Source organism: Seriola lalandi, unplaced genomic scaffold (assembly GCF_002814215.2).
Source record: "Seriola lalandi dorsalis isolate HSWRI2012SDOR001 ecotype SW California unplaced genomic scaffold, Sedor1 jcf7180002054484, whole genome shotgun sequence".
In the NCBI taxonomy this organism is placed as follows: Eukaryota; Metazoa; Chordata; class Actinopteri; order Carangiformes; family Carangidae; genus Seriola; species Seriola lalandi.
In genome coordinates, this window is record NW_019525037.1 from 1,064,425 (window position 1) to 1,081,436 (window position 17,012).

Consider the following 17,012-nt stretch of genomic DNA (forward strand, 5'->3'; position numbering starts at 1 on the left):
TATATATATATATATATATAAATATATATATATGTACATTTTCCTATTTTTTCTCCATCATTACTATATTGTCAGTGACGCTTTGGCAATGTTGTTCACCTGACATTCAACAAAACTTATTGAACTGAGAAAACAGAGTTGAGAAAGAGAGAGAGAGACAGAGAGAGAGAGAGGCTGAGTGAATCAAGGGGCTGCACAGCTCTACAATGAAATAAAATGGTAGAAAAAGAAATAGAAAATCAATACGTGATGGTCAACGAATCAGTGTGTGGGAGACGATGTCCAGGTAGCAGAGACAGGAAACTTCGGCCATGATGGCGGTGAGCAGGAGGTGAACAGTGTAATCACTGTTAGGTGTGAAAGAGGAAGACTACTGAGATTCTTCCTCAGTGATCACGCAACAAACTCCAGAATCAGACACTTGTGGGACAAACACAAATTTCTGTCAACGATTTTCTTTGAACCAATAATGCAGCCTGCCTTATACTTGACTGAGTGATGGAGTTACACCATTGGTCAGTCAGCTGTGTGTTGGAGTTTCCTCAGTGATTGTTGCTCATTCAAAATGATTTGGCGCGAACAAGCAGTGTTGACAACCAGCACCTTTGTCTGTAAATATGCTGATGTGAAAGGAGGAGAGGAGCTGGTGTGACTGCTCACTGTCAGCGTCTAACACACACATGAACCTGTAGAGAATAAAAACTTCATACCCTGCTCCATTATTCAAGAAATCATTGATCAAGTCAAACCTGGTTCTTTCTGAAGTATCCTCTCCTCCTTCATGCTTCTGGATAACGCACGTGTCACATGACTGAGCCTGGGAGTAACAAAAGAATCTAAACCTGTCTGTCTTGGTCATTGATGTTGAAGTGTTAATTCATCATCACAGACTTCAGTCTCGAGGCTGCATCAGTGATCAGTCTAACTGTGCTGGTGTTAACTCTTGTCTCCTCCTGCAGGTTTTCTGGAGCGACATGTGGCCTGGCTCTCGTGTTCGTCTTCCCTGCTTTAATCCACATGATCTCCCTGAAGCGTCAGGGGACGCTGCGCTGGCCCTCAGCCCTCTTCCACAGCTTCCTGATCCTGCTGGGCCTGGCCAACCTGCTGGCTCAGTTCTTCATGTAGAGACGGTCAGACGTAGATGCTCTGAACCAATCAGAGGCAAGACTAAAAGATGTGCTAGATTTCAGATGGAAAATAATGGTGTGTGTTATCCCAGTTAGGCCATGGCTGCCAGTGTAATGCCCTGATAACCCACAGCACCCTGCAGACGGTCAGCGTTAATGTGTGTGGCTGTGATGTCAGATTAAATATCACACACTCAGAGTGATGTCATTTGTAAAGGTTTCCATTTCAGAGGAAGAAGAGGAGTCAAATGTCTCGGTTTGATAACATTATCTTTTTTATTTTCCAGCCCGTGGTATTTCTATGATCAAATCTTCCTGGGAGATAATTTCCTGAATGATACTGTTGATTATTCCTGCCCAGACTGATCCCAGACCTGCCCAGGCAAACAGTGTGTTGAAACTGTTTCTTTAATAACATCAGCAGCAGCAGGAACCTGTGGTGTGTGTGTGTGGTCACGAGCAGGGGAGTGTCTTTTAAACTATTAAAGCTCTGTTTTTATCTCCGTTCAAACAGCAGCTCAATCCAGCACTAATTCTACTACAGCGAGTGAACTTTAAAGCGGCTGTAATCAGTATTTTTATAATAACAATGGATCTAATAATAATGTGTAATATGAGAGGCTTTGCTCTTTGTGATGAACCTACAGAGAGTCTGAATCTGCAGCTTCACAGAGCTTCACACTGAGTTTCAGCTCAGTCTTGATCCGTGTCTTTTCCAGCTGCAGCAGATGTTTCCACTGTCCTCTACCTGCAGACAGACTCAGTCTGAGCAGCTGTTGAACATAGTGGATTTCCATCAGGAGCTGGTGGAGATCAAACATAGAGCTAAAAGAGAGGGGACACTGGATTGAGATTCATCACCTCTCCACATGAATCACCATGGTGATGTGTGGAAATAAGCAGCTGTTTGATAACGAGGTCACTGTCTGTTTAAAAGGTGGTGATTCGTCAGTGCTTCACTTCACTGCCCCCTAGAGACCAAAACAATCAGTTACTGCAGGTTTAAATTTGTTACATGTGATTTTATTTTCATATAGATGTGTGTCCGTCTGACACCAGGGAATCATTACTAACTTTGTGATCATATAAACTGTTTGTATGTTCTGAGGACAGCCATGTTCTGTTGAAGAAACTTTATGCACAACCTTTTAATTTTATGAATAGTGTTGATTTACATGTTTGACATGTTTATATGACGCCTATATTCTAGCTGCTGTCCTCAGTGTGTTGTATTTTTTATTAATGATAGGATAGACAAAGGGAATGTGTGTGTGAAAATAAACCATATCAGTCTGGAAGAGGAGGAGTTTGGTGTTTGTATTTTAACCCAATGTGAAGAATAACTGGTTTATTTTATGTAGGTCTTACTTTAGTAATGTTAATTAGTCATTAGTAACATTGTTCTTGCAAAGTTAGTTAGAAATGAAAACAGTAAAATGATCATCACAGATGAGTAACGGAAAAAATTGATTTTATTGTTTTCATGTCATTTTCACTAAGAAAATATAAAAAGTGATGTGATCATCAGGAGAATATGATTTATAGGCCGGGGCGTCTCTGTAGCTTCACAGCGCTTCATTTCTGATCTGCTGTGATTCATTTTCACCTTCATCAAAACATTTCAGCTGCTGTGATTTGAACATTTCACTTGACCACATTGAGATTTCAATAATACTTTGATTCATTGTTCAGCTCTGTCTTAAAATGAAGTGGTGAGTTCAATGTTACTGTAGAAATGGTTGAGAAAATGATGGAAAACTGGATTTATCTGGTCAGATGATTTAAAGCAGACAGAGTGTCGGGTCAGTGGGATCTTCAGTTTAGCTTCTGAAGCCTTTGAGCTGTTTACAGTTCACAGTGACACTGTCTGCTTTAAACGATCACATGATCAGAGTGAATTCTCTTATATTCAACTTGATCACAACCAGTTTATTTACAGAGGGAACAGATCAGTAGACGGTGTAGTGTCCTTGTGTCTTTAACCTGTGTCAAAACATCTGGAGTCTCTTTCCTCATATGATCAGTTTGAAGAACAGTCAGTAAGCCTCTGAATGAGCTGGTTTACTGCATTAACATCATAAACTGTGACCTGATCCTCACAAGTGTAGACAAACAGTGTCTCTGACCTGATATCACACAAACAGTTGAAGATGAGTCTTTATTAAACACAGTCTTTAATCATTTTTGGTTCTGGTGGAAAAAGTCAGTGAACCTTGGATTTATTAACTGGTTGAACTTCCTTTGTCTCCAATAAGCTGGAAACGGCAGCTGGAGCTCCCTCAGGGGCGCAAACCTGTCACCTGTCACTTACATTTATCACCTAAATACGAGCGGCCCCTCGAATGACCCTCGTTTTTTTGTTGAAATCTGATTGGCTCAAACGCACTGAGCGGAGGAGTTTACTTTCCATCAAGTTTGTGTCATAAGAGAGAGAGAGAGAGACAGCTCAGAGCACGTTTGGCGGAAAACAATGATGAAAAGAAAGAAGACAGATCAGAAAGAGAGTGGTGGGTTAGTAGTAGTTACATCATTGTCACATTTTTCACCCCCTGGTGAGTTTGCACCCCTGGTTCTGCTTTATTCTTCTGCTCAGACTGTGCTCACAGTGACTCAGTTTAAATATTGAATCTGCTGATTGTACGACAGAGGTTGGGTTAGTGAGCAGATAAGATGAAGCAGACAAGAGGGAGGTGTCCTTATAATCTCTGCAAACCTTAAATGGGAAATCAATGATGTGATCACCCTCTTCACTTCCTGTTTGTGCTGATCTTTGTGGGTGGTCCTTTTCCATTTTTTGGGAGATAAGCAGGAGGTGACTAACACCTGAGCTGGCTGTTCATCAGGTATAGGCTGGCGGATCCAGTCATCTGTCGCTGTCTCCCCTGGGTGAATGGTTTTCCCCTGTGTTCATTTCCTTTGTTCATTACACATCACCGTCTCCTCATTCATGCACTCACACCACTGATGTCACTGATACATACTTTACCCCCTAGTTCATTCATATTTTGTTAAAACTCATGTGTGATCCTCTCGTCTTTCCAGGGATCCAGGATGTTCACAAGATTATAAAACGGACTTATAGTTTTTTTGTGGAAGCTCAGTAACTTTGAGGAAGGTTATCGTCCAGTTTTAGAGAGGAGGGTCAGAATTATGTGACGTATTGAGGTGGTTGCATTCCCCTGATTAAGACTTGGATTCCCCCCAAAAGAGGCAGAAACAACAGTTCAGGGGGGTTAACTAATGTATCCTTCTTACCTCTTACTGTAAATATTACAATACAGTGATGTGTATTACAATACACATCACTGTATTACATTACAGTGATGTGCCGTATGTATGTGTGTATATATATATTTATATATATACACATACAGACATACATACACATACATATATACATATATGTATGTATATATATATATATATGTCATTGTGTGTAGTTAACAATGGTGTGGTTGTTATTACTTTACTGTTATCATCCCGCAATCACCGTCTTGGCAGCTGTCACACTTGAAACATCTGACTAGCCAAAGTTTTCCTTGTCTTTGACTTGAACTACATTTTTTATTTTTAGCATCCACATATGATTTCATCTGGAGAATCATTGTTTCACAGTTTTCAGTATTGTTGTTTATATGCAACAATACTTGCGGCAGTGATCATGTTGTGACCCATAAATCTATGCAAAAACATTAACTTCCACTGTCCGTGTCTGTGGGTGAAGGCCTGTATAGTTGTGGTTTGGCATTATTGTGTTTTTGACTCTACTTTATGTAGGCGAACTTTTTCCCCCTCGGATTCATTTTAATGAGTTGCTTCACCCAAACTACAAAAAATAGCTGAAATAAGAATGAAATGTTCTTCCTCCTCTTTGGTGGTATCTAGTCATTCAGATAGATTCACTTTGTGAGGTCTTTCTCTGAAATTATTCACCATTACCATTGAGATGAATGAATTTAGTTTGTGGCCCAGTGAATTCCATTCCTGCATTGCTCTGTATGTTACTGTACGCTGAATTGATGAGGTTTTAGATTTTGGCAAAGTAAAACAACCTCCAGTCGTGTACCTTGTTGAATAATTTGAGTCCTTGTTGTTATGTCATTCCTAATGTAAACCATCAATGAATACAGCAATTTATTTTTTACTTCAAACCAAGAGAGACAACATTTGTTCTTAACCCACAAGAAAGAGCTACATGGGACAACTCCCAAAAGTTTGTCTTCATCCACCTGCTTTAGCAATGTGTTACATAAATAATTATTTGTTCCTATAACATTGGTTGTTTAGACATAGTCAAAATAACGTTATTGCTATTGATCCAGTCTACAACTAACATCAACTCCTGATCAAGATTTGTATTTAAATCACTAATTGTTGCTTCTGCTAAATATATTGTGGCGTCATCAGCACAAACTGAAGTACAAGCCTTTTTTAATAGTGAAGGAAGCTCATTGGTAAAGACTGTGTACCGGAGCGGCGCAGGGTGGTATAGACTTAACCTAAAAATTCACACATCGTTCACCAACACTCGACCATGTATTTTCTTCCTATCATTGTTCACTGAGTCATTCTGTACATTTATGCAGGATTAATACAATGTTTGCTCAATATTTTCAACTGCACAATGAAATCTGTCACTTTTATATCATTTTAATTAGATTTAATTATGAATTAAAATCCAGAATAAAAGCATTGAAAACAGACAATTAATGATTAATTAATTTATGTATTCATTCATTTATATATTTGTTTCCACATTTATTTAAATACAGAAAAATCTTATTTATTTATTACCAATTGATATATTTATTGGTTCTTTTGTGAAAAATCTATTTATTCATTTTTAATTTATCATGCTCATTTAATTATTTTCTAGGGCGCTTTTTGTCCTCCTTACAAAGTGTATGGAAATGCTGAGAAGTAAATCAATATGGAGGTCCCTAATTCAGGGGGCTGACAGGAAGTCCTCTCCCACAGATACCATTACTGGTATTAATTCTGTCTGAGGATTTGAAAGGGTCACAGCAGTGTCAGTGTTCAGTGTGGCGGTGACCTGACCTTTCTGACGGTTTTCATCTTGTTTAAGCCCCAACTCCTCAGGAAGACTTTGTCCTGCTAGCCCATTAGCCAGCAGGGCTGGGGGTTGTGGAGTTAATAGTTTTATTGGCGGTCTGGGGGCTTTCTGTCACACGTGCATGCTGTTGGAGACAGTGTGAGTTTTCTGATCAATATCCCCAGTTTAGACAGTATTACATCTGATGAACTGGATACCAAAATAAAAGTTCTAAGTATGATTCATGATTTTTTTCCTTTCTTGAATTAGTTCATTTAAAAATTAGTCACATTCCCTGATTTTAATTTTTGTGGCCCCATTAGGGGGTGTTATAACAAAATCAGGCAGCATTTAACACACTATCGTGTGTGTGTGTGTGTGTGTGTGTGTGTGTGTTTGTGTGTGTGCGCGCCCCGTCAGTGCGACTGACTTGCACTGTATTCATTATCATTATCATCTGTGTTATTATGTTATTACACTACTGAATGCAGATACTTGAGAAGAGTAGAACACAATGGCAGCATCCTCTTGGGGTGGATTATATGTCTGCTCCCCTGGCTCCTTCCCCTTGACAAAAAACACACCCTTTAGTATCAGCATAATCAATGGGGAGTGGTGCTGGAGGGTGTGGCTACAGCAGTTTGTCTGCCTGTGATTGGCTGACAAGCTCTCTAATTGGATCAAGTAGGAACTTGCTTAGCTGGATGCTTTGTGCTGGGATTGGGAGCAGCCGGCAAAGAGAGCACGGACACACCAGCAGACAGGAAGAGAGGCAGAGAGGGAGGAGGCCAGAGGCTGCCCTGTTCACCACTTGGAGAGGAAAGATTGAGAGAGGAGGGGTGGGAGAAGAAAAAGGGGAGTATCCCGTCTTCTCTGCCCTTCTGTGCTACTGCAGCCCCCCCTCCCCCTCCTTCTCTCTCTGATTCTCTTTCTCTCTCTTTCCCCTTACTCATCTGTTTCTGTGGCTGCGCTGAGAGGAAGGGCACCTGCCGCTCCCTGATGATTCAGCCTTTCAGCTTGGAGCTCACAGACAAGGCAGCATGTCCCTCCTGCCTCTGCAGTGCCTGGCCGTCCTGTCCTCTGCACTACAGCCACTGCAGCTGCAGCCGGCCCAGCACGTCGACACCGCCTCTTCTGCCCAAGTGCTCAGGTGAGTGAGCGCTGCTCTTCCACCACTGCTCACTGCTAGACCGTACAGGACGTTTCAGGAATCTAATTCTTTGGCCATCTTTTTCGTTTTTGCCTGCAGCTAATTTGATGATTCTATTTATAGACTCATAATTGTGTTTCTTGTAAGAAAGCATGAGTGAGGAACTCCTGTCCCTCGTGCACAGAAGGCTGTCTGCAGACCTCCCAGACTGTTAACAAGGTTCGACTCAGTCTGAAGAGCGTTTTTACTTCTCTCTGAAATCCCAGCTCTGACTCTGCAGCCTCATGATGGAAAACGTACTTGAGGAGACCGGTGGCAGACAGCCACTGTGTGATGCTCTCAGTTAAGAGTTGAGCTGTTCAGAGACCCTTCATCCAGCAGTTGGACAGGATGACTGAGGGAATGGAGGACCTCTCTGCAGGGCCAGTCCCCCCTCCCGGATCGGCCTCCCCCACCGGCTCTACTGTTGATACTGGACAAGTCCCTGAGGAGAAACCTGAGGAGACAGAGGCAGCTGGTGAGAGTGGGGAGGAGGGTGCTGAGGGAACTGCGGAGGGAGGTGGTGATGGTGATGGGGAGCATTTGGGGGCTTTGGGAATTGTGGCCTTGCCAGGGTCCTGCTGTGTGTGCATAGAGGTGGAACAGATTAACAATTGCCTGCACTCTGAGAAAATCTGCATTCTGCCTATCCTGGCCTGTCTGCTTAGCTTAGCCCTCTGCACAGCTGGTCTTAAATGGGTCTTTGTGGATAAGATCTTTGAGTATGAACCACCCACTCACTTGGATCCTAAACCCATTGGACAGGACCCAATTATAATATCCATTGACCCCACGCTGGGACTAACTGTGTCGATTCCTCATTCATCTCCGTCTACTGTCTCCCTGACCACCGCCATCGCCATTACCCCAGGACGTCCCGAGGTTGTAGTGGAAGAGAAATCTACACGAGGGCCGTACGTGCCCCAGACGCCACGAGTGACTCAGTCTGATTCCTCTTTTACACTCCAATACAACGCAGAGCGTCCCGCCATCTCAAAGCAGACTCCCCACCCTCAGTCAACAGAGGAATCCAACGACATCATCATCCCCACGATCTGTAAGTACCCAGCACATGTTCAGTGAACGCGGTGTGTATGGATGTAGTGATGGGCAGGGATGCAGGCTGTAGTCCTGAGTAACCTTGGACTTATTTTCATCAGCGTAAAGACAAACTACGTATGCAAATGTTTTTTTTTTCTGTCTTACCATTGATTTTGTAAATGCAGCGTTCTTTCAGCTGAGCCAGGAAGTATCTGCTTTCAGACTCTTTGCCTGAAAGCAGGCACGTTGAGACTTGCAGAGTGCAGCACAAAGGCCCATGACCAAGCCTCTGAAATGTTGCTCCATAGATAAACTGCTTCATGCCCACAGTGAGTGGATGTGTAATCTCTAACATCCATTCCTTCCTCATTAAGTATTAACCATCCCTTAATTTATACCACAATAATTTATACACACAACAGTGATGGATGTTGTGATGGTGTTATTCTGAAGGTAGACAGCGTACGATATGGAAGGTCCCTAAAATGTGTGGCTGCACATTGCCAGTTGAATGAAAAAGTGAAAATCAATAAATGATGCATGACACAAACTGAAACTCCAGGCTGTGGTACAGGGAGACTTCCTGTTTTCTGCCTGTGCTCCATTTCAAGGTCAGAGCCTGCTGGAGGCTAATTGATGCCCCCTCCATTCCTCTGCCGCAGGGAAAAACAACCACTAATACTGTCTGTCTGCCAGTGGCTCGCCACCATGACGTTCCTGATGTAGTCACATCACTGTGTGATTTATTACACTGGATCTAGGTTAGCTAATTGAAGGTGATGGTGTGGGTGGAGGGGGTCAGGTTCCAACCAGTGCCTCAGTGAGGGATTAGCTCCACTTAATCAGCAGAGGGTTGATCTCTGCGTAGTTAACTGCCTGTAACTAACTGCTAGTATTTAATTCCCCACCCGGCTGTGCTGGTGGGAAGCCAGTGAGGGATCAATAGACCAGATGAGCCTCCTGATCGTTTGTTGTGTGAGGTCTGTTTGTGTGACTGTTTCAAGACAGATTCACCAACCAAGTTCAAGTTTTATTGTTATGAACATTTAAAAAGTACAGCTACATTCAAATGAAACGCATCTGCCCTGGCTCTCAGCCATTAAAACTACATATAATAACATGAGAAAAAACACAACAATGAACAACAACTAATCCCACAATGTGCTCATCCCGGAGTCATGTAAGGTGCTTTTAGTTCAGTTGTCTGACCCCCTGGGGATAAACCCTGTCTTTGAGGTTTGTCTCAGCTCTGATCCTCTGTGGCTCTTCTCCTGGGGGGGGGGGGGGGAAAAGACCGTGTGGTGGGTTGCTGGCCTCCCCCATCATACTTAGGAGCGTCTTACTGCAGCAGGAGATGTAGATGACCTCAATCTGTGGCAGTGGTGTTGCTATGATTTTAGAGGCAGTTTTCTCCTCCTTAATAGTTTATGGACGTGTTCAGTCACACTGCTAAACCACCAGTGTGCCTCCAATAAGGATGCACCAGGGTCTTTCTGGACATCCTATATTTTTTAAGGCATCGCAGAAACTATAGTTTATGTTATGTCTTAATGACACAACTGGTGAGAGACCAAGAAAAAGAGTCATTGCTTCATAATTACATGAGTACTCAGTAGTTGTTGCTAAACTATCACATGAGTACTCAGTAGTCATTGCTACTTTATTACATGAGTGCTTAATAGTTATTACATGAGTAATTGCAAAAACTATTGCTACTGTGTTTGTATGTGCAAAATATGGAGTAATGCGCTGTTATCAACTGGTATTGCTAACAATAAAAACAACAAGCAAGCAACAACAATAACAAGCTTCCCACTTGTTGTACTGCAATCGATCAACTCAGATGTGACATCGTTCCCAACTCTGACATCCAACTTCCAAGGTAAATGGAACGCAACACTACACTGGCAAGCTAATTGAAATTGCAATAGTTGTTAAGCTGGTTGTATTTGAGCTACAATGGATGAAAGATCAATTGACCAGAAACGAAGGACATATTAAACTTGGTTCCATGTCCCATAAGGACTTTAAAAATTTGTCCCATATCCACTCACCTGCACATCAGCCCTGATGTTGACAGGAGGCCCCGTTAGCATCTCGATCTGCGCTTGTTTACTCTGGATGGTCAAAGGCCAGTTCGGCCCCATCTCTTGGGAAAACAGTGCAAATCAGATCCATGTGTGGTTTGTCAAAACCACTGAGACTGACAAATACGCAATACCCAGGGGGCAACACCCGCCTTTTTTTCAGAAATCACATATGGAATGTTGTAAAAGGTTTGGACCCAGAGTTCAGGTCAGTGTGATCACAGAGTTAAATTAACACCCCTACAAAATAGTCCCAACACACACAGAACTTTAGGAGCTTGATGACTGTAGGCTTTATGGCAGTCTATTGGATTAGACTGCATCAGTTTTAGTTTTAGCCCCAATCTGGACATTGAGTGGATGCAAGAACTTGATACTCATCAAAGCTCTGTCCCTCCTCACTGAACTACAGGTTACCAGCCTGTTATTATATTCAACATGTCACCCTATCATTAGACTGCTACATCCTATGATTGCTAGACTGCAATGTGACTGATGTGCAGTTTCTGCTTAGCCAACGTAAGCTTTTTGTTTTCACATGGTGTTGCATTCATCACTTTAGTCAGCATTGATGATTCATGCAGAAGCAGATTATTGATGATTCATTGATGATTTATGCAGCAGCCGATCAGATTTGAAGCAGAGTAATAGCCTCAGTAACTGACCAGTCAGTCATGCATCTGCAATATATATATATAACTCCTGGCACTCCTGAGATTACACCTGTCCATAGACCTCCTCCCCAACCGTCTGTGAGATCCTCCGCCGTCCACCCTAATTCTGCAAACACTTCTACCTTCTAAAATTAAATTCATCTTTTCAAATAGTCGGGTTACGAATGCTTCTGTGGATATGTGGCATCAATGAGATGAGGATGGTCAAGATTCTCTTCACTCCTCCAGCTGAAGATCAGCTGGTGTGACGATGGAGTAGTCAGTCACACAGATGGCACAATGAATGATGGAAGTGTTAGTCTTAAAATTGAATGACTGCTGCTGTGTGTTGGAAGACCTACGGTAGGATTTGCTGTCAGTGGTGGTGTTTTATTGAACAGTCATAAAAAGTTAAATCTATTTTACGAGTATGGTGATGACTGTTGGCCCACACCACACTGCATAGTGAAATAATTGAAACACACAGCTGATAAAAAAAAAAGTGATAAAAAGTATAAAAAACCAAGCATGTAACTCAAAAATAAAGTAATAAATCCGTGGAAAAAATATTTTTACTCAGATCTATGAAGCTCAATTAGAAAACTGCAGCTTAGGTGCATGAAACTCTACTACATGTTAATTTTCTATACACTAAATATTTCACTGTGAACATTAGTAGACTATACGTAACAGTATCAGTAGGCTGTTTAGGCCAATAGGGATGTTTGACAGTTTAAATGTGATAACAGCATATTGGCCAATTAACACAAACACACATTTATTGTAAAGATTTTTGTGTTAGTTCTGAAAGAATCGTGAACAGGATCTGGACGGACCCAGCGGACAAACGATGTCCTGAAGACGCCGCTTCTAAAATGACCTCAACGTTGACAGTTTAACTTCTTGACAGATATTGGCGAACAATACTGACATATCTGTGATAAGTAGAAATTGGCTAACATGTAAACATATGGCTGTTACTCAACTCCAACATGATAAACAACAGTATCTGATACAACATAGTTCTGGTCCTGGATTTGAATCTGGGTTTGTACGATCCCCCTCTATCTGCATGGACTTCATCCGGTTACCTCACAGCCCAGAGACATGCAGGTGTGATGTAATTACAGTATGAGCTATAATAATAGTTGGTTAGAAGAGGCAAGAAAATACAGTAACTGCTGACACCAGTCTCAAACAAACCTGAGCTAAATGAGATAAATGATAAATTTTTACCAGGAGCTGGTCTCTTCTCCCGCCACTACCTGAATTCCAGCATGCAGTTTCTCAGTTTTGTTTTTTGAAAAGCAGAAAATCAGTGTAGCTCACTTATTAAATCTAAATTTACATTTTATAATTTCATGACATGCTTGACACAAAGTGAAAGAACAGAAGTTTATCCTATTCACAATAGGATTGATTTTACTTTTACTCTTTTGTTCTTTTTCTTTCGTCTGTCTATGTTGCCATAAAATAATATACATTTCTAAAGATTAAAGCAGTGTTTTGAACCTTTTTTACTTGTCACACCATGAAGAACCTGGGGCTCGTTGTCACGTTTCAGATGTTGTTATCAGTTCTACAAAAGAGGAATTTCCTCTGTGAACTTTGTGAAGAGGCCAAATAGTCCAATATTTCCCCATAAAAAAAGGCACTTTGTTGTGACAATACCATTTAAAACATATCCTAGTAAATCTAAAACTCCTAATCTATGGGTAGAAATTTTCTGTTGCTGCGTAAAGTTTTTTTGAATTTAATTAGCATTTACTTATGAATGAATATGATGCAAATTGGTTTTAATTATCTCAATGGCGATCAGCATCAGGATATTTCAATTCTGAAGAACAAACTGCAAGTGTTAGCTTTTTATATACACCTACATTGTTTCCTGGGAATAGACTGTACCTACACTAAGGTGCGGCGTTGTTCTGGTCCTCAGTCCAAATGTTGGAGTTTTGTCACGGTCAAACATGGACAGGTCAGCTTAATACATGAACTGTATTTATGAATGAACTTCATCTGTAGGACGGACACTAGCTTTTCAAAGAGGATGTTTCATCAAAGCCATGTGCTTTGTGTGTGTGTGTGTGTGTGTGTGTGTGTGTGTGTGCAGCTGAACTGCAGAAACAGTTCCTTTTATATTCTATGCATTCAGCATTTTTAGTAATTTAAGATGAATATATAATTTATCAGCACAGTACTTTAGTGCATCCTAATGTGCTGCACAGGAGACCTAGTAAATCTGCAGCTCCGGAGTCAGCGTGTAGCATTCTCCTACTGGAAACACTATTTCCTCCTCAGAAGTGAGAGGTTTGACAAACACTAAAACAAAACATTGGTCTCAGTGGGCATGGTGTCATGTAATTATAATGTAGTAATGAAGACTGAGTACTCATGTCAAAATGTAGTAATAATGTAGCAATGACTACTGAGCACTCCTGCAATAATGTAGTAAAGGCTACTAAGTTACTCAAGTAATAATATAGTAATAATGTAGTAATGACTACTGCGCACTCATGTAATAATGTAGTAATAATTACTGAGCACTCATATAATAATGTAGTAATGACTACTGAATAGTCATGTAATAATGTAGTAATAATGTAGTAATGACCAATGAGTAGTCATAGGTCAGATCATTTATGTCCCAAATACATCAGGTGAAAGGATTCCACTGAGTTTTGTTGTTGTTTCCTCCTGGCCAATAAGGAGAGACCTCACACCTGAAGTGGTTGGACATGTCCAGACTGAAACAATAATTTAGGCTGGGAATTTGACTCCTCGAGTCAACCCCCATGCAAACCAACAGATTGCTAATCTGTAGGCTAACCCTGTTTGTTCATGTAACGAGACAGACTAGTAATAAATCTGGCCACTTTGTTCATCTGGGGGGAAAGTTATCCAGATTACAATAATACAAACATCTGAGACTGACCGTTTTCAAGGTATGAACTCTCAAAAACTTGGATTCACCAATTATAGCATATACAAATGTACAAGGCTAGACACGCGAATGAGAGTGAGATACGGCGTTAGCTCAAATGTTCGAACTCCGAACCGAACTCCGAACCGAACCGAATCCAAAAGTAGAGACCAAAATTGTTTCTGTACCAGGCTGTAAACATGTTTATTTCTGCTGGAAAGTTGGACAGTTTAACATGGGAGTCTATGGGGACTGACTCACTGTTGGAGCCAGACTCTAGTGGTCATTAGAGGAACTGCAGCTTCTGGCTCTTCAGTGTTGGCTTCATGTCTCAGCCTCAGAGGTTGATGCTTGGTGTGGCCATGTCATTATCTTGACCTTGGTCAATTGCAATGGAGACATCTTACTGTTTAATGTGACTGAAACACAGATGGTGTTGAGAGGACCATTATCTCTGCAGTGTGATAACTGAGGAGGTGTGCTGCGGGAGGAGAACGTGACGCAGTACAGTTAAGGCACAGGAGGATGAGTCAACAGGAAGCCATTTTCAAACACTCAAACTGTGTCACACTGTGAAGAGTAAAAGATTACCTTAGATTTACCACTGAACATTTAAAAGATGATAGAATCACTTCAAGATGTTTTAACAATGTGACATCACAAAGGAGCCAAATGTCAGAGCTACAGTTACTGTGTACCTGGGGCGAAGTCAGAAACACTCAGAAACAGTTTCTCCACAAAACCTTCTTGTGTTAAATGTCCTGTGACAGGATTTTACCTTTCCAGGCGTCTCTCCTCTGTGTGAGCTCGACTGGTCTGATGTAGGGTCAGTGTTACAGCTCTGAGCTGCTGGAGTCCACTCTGCAGACACTCTGTCCTCTGTTTGTCCTCAGGAGCTGCTGCTCCTCTTCCTTCATCCATTTCAGCTGAGCACAACTCCAAATCTGAATTCTGACAAACTGTGAATTGTTGATTCATTATCACTCCTTGTTGTTTTCTGACCCGCTCTTCTTTTTGTGCTTTTTTTTGAAGATTTAATAGAATTATTTTTGTTTTAAAGTGACGATAAAACAAAATGTTAAAATGTGAGAATCTATTTTAGATTCATTCAACAGAGTCACACAACATTTCTTCATTATTAACCTTGACAGAGATCAGTACTTCTTGTAGTGTCATAACTCAGGCCTGTGACTCCTTCACATTAACATGTGTTTATCATGAAACTGGTGCAGCAAAAACATTGTCTCACAGTTAAATGAAACGTAAAGAAAAGGAGCAGTGACAAGCTCAGTGAGAGAATGAGAGAGGACTGCTGTAGTGAAACACTGTAAAGGTGGTCAAGCTGATAAAATCATAATTTATACAATTAGTTAACTTCAGCCCAAAGAGTTGCCTTGTGCTTTTAATTGTTCAGCAGTTTTGTAGCACAGACCACCTTGTTGTGTGTATGGATCATTTATTTGAGGTTTGTAATGCCTCTAGTTGCTCAATCCTGCCTCTCCAACATGCAGCATCATGCTGTTTTTAAAATACCTCAAATACTGAAATGGATCAGTCGGTGCATGTGTGTGTCTGCACGGGCAGGGTTTCTTTTCTTATCTTGTTTGGTTTTTTTTTGTTACTGACAGTAGATTTTTCTAAATGTTTTTTGAACTATAGTAGAACTGTAAACCAAGCTCTGACAGATGCCGAAAACATTTTCAAAGTCCCAAACTTGAATCAGTCAGTGTGTCATCAGTGTGTTGGATGGACAGCAGAATGGTTTTACCTCCAGTGTTTAGATGATTGTTTGACCTTGACAGAAGTGACTGCTGTGACCCCAGTTAATCATGCGGAGGGAGGGTTCTGCTGCTGCAGTGCATCTTGGTTTGTCCTTGACAGCACCTGATAGAAACACCATCCACTGCAGCAGAGTGGCTGCTCTGCCCAAAGAGGCTGAACAGCAGAGGAGTGAAGCCGCCTGTTGGCGAAGCTCCAGCACCGTCACTGCTCTCTGGTTTAATGTTTCTGATCCACCAGCAAAACCAAGCAGGGAAATCTCCCCCCCCCCCCTCACTGCACTCCATCATCCATGATGAGGATGAACACGGGCAGAGTAACTGAAGCCCTGCACCGCAGACACACACCACTGCATGGAGCGATATTTATGAAACATTAAGAGTTCATGTTCAATAAAGACATGAATGGAGAGCAGCTCTTCATTGTCTCGCAGCCTCACTGACATCTCTGCTCTGCTGCATCATGTCTGGTCATATCTCATTCATTGTGTTCTCAGGGACAGTAATGTGAGCTAGCTGTTTGTTGCAGTGCTGCAGAGTGCTGTGTAATGTTCAGATAATGGCACTACGTACATGTTGGCAGTGTTGTGTTCACTGCACCCACCCACCCACCGAGGCCTGAGGCGTACTTCCTCTGTTCTTTTAAGAATAGATGCTCTCTGATCATCTGCATTCAGGAAAGCAAGAACACTTTCTACCTCAGAGAGCAGCCATCTGTCTGTCTGTCTATCTACCTGTCTGTCTGTCTGTCTGTCTGTCTGTCTGTCTGTCTATTTACCTGTCTATCTATCTGTCTGCCTGTCTGTCTGTCTGTCTATCTACCTGTCTACCTGTCTGTCTGTCTGTCTGTCTGTCTTTCTATCTACCTGTCTACCTGTCTGTCTGTCTGTCTGTCTGTCTATCTACCTGTCTACCTGTCTGTCTGTCAGTCTGTCTATTTACCTGTCTATCTATCTGTCTGTCTGTCTGTCTGTCTATCTATTTACCTGTCTATCTATCTATCTATCTATCTATCTGTCTGTCTGTCTGTCTGTCTGTCTACCTGTATATATCTATCTGTCTACCTGTTTGTCTGTCCGTCCGTCTGTCTGACTATCTATCTATCTATCTATCTATCTATCTATCTATCTATCTATCTATCTATCTATCTATCTATCTATC

At 41.6% G+C, this 17,012-nt stretch overlaps 2 protein-coding genes across 7 annotated transcripts in view; both read left to right on the plus strand.

The window, feature by feature from the left end:
• Positions 1-2,425, plus strand: part of slc38a9 (solute carrier family 38 member 9) — a 19,440-nt gene extending 17,015 nt beyond the window's left edge. Inside the window, exon 15 of the mRNA XM_023412664.2 lies at positions 960-2,425. Within this exon, the coding sequence (XP_023268432.1) occupies positions 960-1,125 (166 nt within the window). The 3' untranslated portion in view covers positions 1,126-2,425. The remainder of the gene's footprint in view (positions 1-959) is intronic.
• Positions 2,426-6,928: 4,503 nt separating this feature from the next.
• Positions 6,929-17,012, plus strand: part of nrg1 (neuregulin 1) — a 34,748-nt gene continuing 24,664 nt past the window's right edge. Inside the window, exons 1-2 of one of the 6 annotated variants that reach the window (XM_087175711.1) lie at positions 6,936-7,330; positions 7,482-8,426. In XM_087175711.1, coding sequence (XP_087031837.1) covers positions 7,721-8,426 — 706 coding nt within the window. In that variant the 5' untranslated portion in view covers positions 6,936-7,330; positions 7,482-7,720. Of the gene's footprint in view, positions 8,427-17,012 lie in introns of all 6 variants that reach the window. The other 5 variants (XM_023412602.2, XM_087175714.1, XM_023412603.2 and 2 more) reach the window with 5 other exon arrangements.